The following is a 5064-nucleotide window of genomic DNA, read 5'->3' as shown; positions in this document are numbered from 1 at the left end:
CTACTGTCCGAGCCAACAAGGACAAAGAAGAGCAAGAGGGACAAGCACGACCAAATTATGTAGCTGTCAGACACCCCTCAGGTCGAGGCTTGGGCACCACGCTACAACTCACCTTGGCGTACTTGTCGCTGCAGCAGCAAGAAAAGGACAGACCGACAATAATAACCACGGCGGACCGCAGTCGCAGCAGAAGGATGCGACAACGTCGCGCCACAGTGTGAGACAAAAGAGCGAGATCGAGTCAGAGCGAATGGGGATTCTTCTCGACCGGCGGCCGCGCGAACAACAATGAGCATGGGAGAGGACGGATGCTCACCTCTTGTACTTTGTCCTTCGATCCAGCATCTCTTCGGCCAGTCGACCTTCCTTTTGGGCCTTGCGCAGCGCCTTGCGGTCCTCGGCGCTCATGCTGCTAAACTCGGCCGGCATGTAGCCCGTGCCCGCCCTCGACTTGCTGCCAATCGGTCGGCCGCAGCCGCCGTCGTCGTCGATAGAGCCAAGGGCAAGGGCGAGCAAAGTCAGCTTCGCAGGCGAAGCCACGCGGGCAAGCCGAGCATCCCAAGGCGACTCACAAGAGCTTGACCTCCTTGTCCAGCGCGTCGGCCTTGCTCGTGGCAATGTCTTCCTGGCCCTTGAGCTTCTTGGCCAGCTGGTCGCCGTATCGGGCCTTGTGCCGGTGCGACCACTGCAGCATCACCTGCCACATCTCCGACTCGCCGATCGAGTCGGCGTCGGCGCGGATCACCTTCTTGCCGCCCGCAACTTCGTCCAGCGTGAGGTAGCCGCCATGGGCCGACCGGAGCGCCAGCCTGGCGGGCTCCTGGCTGCCCGCACCTCCACCACCGGCGGCTGCTGCGGGCGGCGCGGCGACGAGCTCCCACTCCTCCTGCGGCCCTCGTGCCTCGGCCGACGCTTTGACGACGCCGAACCTGTCGCAGCCGAGGTACTTGCCCTCTGCGCCTCTAAGCGTCCAGCTCGAGGTTCCTTCTATCCGGTTGGCCACCCAGACCTGATGCACGCTCTGCGGCGTCACCTCGGTCGTGATGGATACGATCTGGGCTCCCTCGACCTCCTCGAGCGCCACCGCGTCCTTGGCCGCCGAGGACGATGCCAATTGGTGCGCATCCGGCGGCACTAAGGCTGCAGCTTCCAGGGCGTTGAGCGTCGTGTTGAACGAGATGCAGAAGGGGTGAGAGGACGCCGGGCCCTGCTGGTAGAGGAACGAGGGTCCCGCCACATCGTCGATCCGCACCGCGGGGACCCATGCTTCGTTTCATCGATCGAAAGAGTCGGAGAGGTTACGATCAGCCTTCTGATCTGCCGCTTGCGTCGCTTCGTAGACAGCCGGAAAGCGTGCTCACCCTGCTCGTCCCCGCCGTACTCTTCGACATCAGAGACATAGTCTTCGGCCCTTCGCTTCTTTTTGCTGCTGCTGCTGCTGCCGCCAGCGCTGCTGCTCTTGTGCTTCTTTTTTTTCTCGGGCTGTCAGAGGGGCAGATTTACAAGTGTGGAACACGGAACGGGTCAGCTACTCTGCCTCGTCAAAGGGTCGTGAGTGTGGATCGCGGACCCACCTTGTCGCCCTTGAAGCTCAGCCGGAGGCTCTTGGACATGGTTGTCGATTGCAGAGATGAAGCTAGCTGTGGGTGGTGTAGCGGCGATAGAGTGCGGGTGCGTGTCGAGATCGGGAACGACACGATGGAGCTGCGAGCCTCGCGGTGGTGGTGGTGGTGGTGGTGGTGGTGGTGGTGGTGGTGGTCGAGCGGAAAGAAGCGCAAAGGCCATCAGAAGTCGTCGGGTTGCGGCGTACCCCCGGGACTCGGACTCGACCTCCACACGGCCTGCCTGTCTGGAACGGGCGACACCCACATCCGCCACCACCAGGAGGGGCTGGCCTCGGCCAGGAGCGTGTCGCGTCAGGACACCCAGAAGATCAATTCGACCCGACAAAAGCCCGGCAGCAGCACCGTCCCCCAACCCCCCGGGGCACACGCCATCGCGCAAATAAAGAAAGAGGACAGATCCATGTCGCGGTGCTCTTTGCTCTTTGTGCAGGTAGCGATAAGAATAGCAGTATAGAGACACGAGGCCATGATACAGGGAGACGGCAACAAAAGGGAGGCCCCGAGCGACGTCCCGGATCCTTCAATCGGAGGGGACACGGCCACAGGCCATTTTTGGGAATGGGCAGACGGGCCGCTGTGCCACGACGTGACGGCTGCGTTAGCCGTGGTGGCGATAGTCAAAGGCAAAGGCGTTCTGGTTCGACGCCGTGTTGGCAGAGAGGCGCACGCCGCCGCCGTGGACCAGAGGCGAGAGGTGCGAGTGCGAATGCGTGCGGTGGCCATCGTGCGCGCCCGGTTCCAGCAGCGACGATGACGACGACGATCCCAGCCCGGCTGCAGACGAGGCATGGTGGTGCTGCTGCGAGTCGGAGCCCAGGTAGTGGTTGGCGTGGGCGCTGCCGTGGTGGCTGGCATAGGCTTGGTGGGTCAGCGCCGAGTGCTGGCTCTGCTGCTGTTGCTGCTGCTGCTGTGCCTGCTGCGTGTGGTGCTGCTGGTGTTGGTGTTGGTGCGGCTGCGGCTGCTGCTGGTGCGCATGCGCGTGGTGCTGGTGTGCCTGCTGATGTTGCTGGTGTTGTTGATGTTGTTGCTGCTGCTGTTGCTGCTGCTGCTGCTGCTGCTGTTGGTGGTGTTGCTGCTGCTGCTGTTGTTGTTGCTGCTGTTGCTGCTGCTGTTGCTGCTGCTGCTGTGGAGCAGCCTGATGCTGTGCATACGAAGACTGCGAGAAAAGGCTCGACGTGTGCCCTTGCGCCGCTGCAGGCCACGCTTGATTGCCGGCGCCGCTCGCGTTGCCTCCAGCTCCGCGGGTCTGGTCCGAGCCGACAGACGCCAGGCTAGAGGTGTCGGGGTTGCCGTAGCCCGAGTAGTCCAGGTATCCGACCCGATCCTCGCCGCCAGCGAGGCGCTGGCTGAGAGCGGATCGCGCCTGCGTGGCCGAGTCGCCCATGCCGGAGCTCAGCGAGTTCTGCGCATGCACGGGCTGGTCCTCTGGACGGCGCGAAGAGGTCGACGATGACAAGCTGATCTCAGCCTGGTGCGGAGCCGGTGGCGCGCGGAAACGAGACGGCGTCTCTTCCAGCTCAGCCTGGTCGGCCTTTCTCCGAGTGCCCGCTCTTGCTGCCTTTGCTGACGGCGCTGCGCTGGCCGGCGTGGCGGCGGCGCTCTTCTTGGCGCTATCCCCCTTGGAATTGGTGGCGCGGACCTTGCTCGAGTCGCCCACGTTGCTGCGCGGTGTCGATTGGCTCGTGTCGCCCAGCGCGCCATTGACATTACTCGAGCGGGCCTCCTGCGGGGTCAGGCGGAGCATGAAACAACAACAGGCGATCAGCGAAAGGCTCTAGGTGGGAGCACTGGTCATCGAGCTGCCGAGCGACCACTCACCTTCTTCCTGTGCAGGTTGGCTTCGTCGATCGCGTTGTCGATGATCTGCTGCAGCAGCTGCTTGGACTTCCAGTGGTCCTCACAGTCTCCCAGCGCAGGGTGCTCGTGCTCGATGCTGGCGGTTCCAGCAAAGGTGCAAGGTGCAGGAGGCCGGGGCGAGACAGGGCGGGGAAAGTCAGACGGCGGTCCGGACAACGGGCAAGAGGGTTGGCTGCCGAACCATGATCGCTTACCGGTTGATGGCGGCCTTGAGCCTGTCCTCAGGCTGCTTGGCCAGCCGAACTTCCTGGTAGAGCCACTCCGAGTAGACCTTTCGACCAGTCTTGCGCACGTTGAGGTACTGCTCCGGCTTGATCTCGAGGAACTCCTTGAGCGGCAGCCGACCCAGCGTGGCCATGCTGCGCTTGGTCATGTCCTTGTGCGCCCGCCTGGCCGACTGCATGGTGCGGTACTTGACCGTCCGGCCTTGCTCCGCGGCCGACGGCTTCCACTTCTGATCCAGCCAGTCCTTCCAGTCGCCCAGCGTAGACTCGGCCGCCTTTTTGGACGACGAGTCGTTGGCCTCGCCACCGGCCGACGCGTTGGCCGCCGCAGCGGCTGCGGCGGCAGCCTGCTGCTTACGCGTCGTGCTGTTGCTGCTGGGCGTCTGCTGCTGCGGGGTGCTGTCCGCGAGCGGGCCGGCAGCGATACCGACGGGATCGTCGTCGACAAACACGGGGCTAGGCAGCCGGCTCTTGTGCGTGTCGACCGCCTCGATCGCGGCGTTCTGCTGCACCTGCTGCTGCTGGCTCCGCCCGGCACCCGTGCCAGAGGAGAGCTGCACGACAGAGGGGCTCGAGTTGGATGGCGAGGCAGCTCGCAGCGTCGATCCAAACGCTGCCCGATCCAGCGAGGACCCCGTAGCGGTTCCTCCGTTGGCCGCTCGGTATCCAGACGCCGCGTTGTAGAAGTTGCCAGACCTCGTCTCGGGACGCGCCGCGCTGTTCGGCATGGTCATGCCGTCGGCGAGACCACCGTTCTGAGCACGACTGCCTCCGCGCCCGCCTCCCACCGGTTGCGGCGGCGGCTGCGACGGCGCGGCGTCGGCAGCGGCGGTGCTCGCCTGTTGCGGACTCATCGTCCGATCCGTGGCGGCGGCATTGATGCCGACGCCCTGGTTCCGATTCGCCCGAGCGGGCGTGTCGACCGCCGACGCAGGCGCCGCTGACGCTGCTGCTGCCGCAGCCGAGTTAGATGAGAGCTGCGTGATCTCGATAAGGCGCGATGTGAGCGATACGAGCGAGGCCAGCTGCGTGCCCATCATCGAGAGCTGGCCGGTCAGCTGGGCATTCATGGTCTGGACTGCCTGGACGATATCGGCGTTGGACTGGAACGAGGGCGCAGGCGTGGCCGATGTGGCCGGAGGAGCGGGCGGTGGAGCAGCGACTTGATGGAGCTGCGACATGGTGGTCGAGGAGGTGGGTTGTGGCTGGGGTATGAGCTCCTGCGCCGGCTGCGCCATGCGGGTGGCCAGCCTAGGGTCGATGGGGTTCGACAGGCGGTTCATGGGCGGCGAGGGCGACCATCTTGCGTGGGCCGGCTGGGTATAGGCGTGGTAGTCCTGCCTCGAGTGGCGGGACAT

At 64.6% G+C, this 5064-nt stretch overlaps 2 protein-coding genes across 2 annotated transcripts; both read right to left on the bottom strand.

The window, feature by feature from the left end:
* Nucleotides 1–1613, bottom strand: PFL1_02775 (uncharacterized protein; the record flags this gene model as incomplete). The annotated part of the gene is made up of 6 exons (XM_007880290.1): nt 1–3; nt 113–128; nt 317–454; nt 573–1266; nt 1362–1482; nt 1575–1613. The coding sequence occupies 6 exons, from the start codon at nt 1611–1613 to the stop codon at nt 1–3; spliced, it is 1011 nt and encodes a 336-aa protein (XP_007878481.1).
* Nucleotides 1614–2223: 610 nt separating this feature from the next.
* Nucleotides 2224–5064, bottom strand: PFL1_02774 (uncharacterized protein; the record flags this gene model as incomplete). The annotated part of the gene is made up of 3 exons (XM_007880289.1): nt 2224–3348; nt 3444–3558; nt 3677–5064. 3 exons carry the CDS (start codon nt 5062–5064, stop codon nt 2224–2226), a joined length of 2628 nt encoding a protein of 875 aa, XP_007878480.1.

Source organism: Pseudozyma flocculosa (assembly GCF_000417875.1).
Source record: "Pseudozyma flocculosa PF-1 unplaced genomic scaffold scaffold00008, whole genome shotgun sequence".
Lineage (NCBI taxonomy): Eukaryota > Fungi > Basidiomycota > Ustilaginomycetes > Ustilaginales > Ustilaginaceae > Pseudozyma > Pseudozyma flocculosa.
This window is presented reverse-complemented; position numbering and strand designations above follow the sequence as displayed.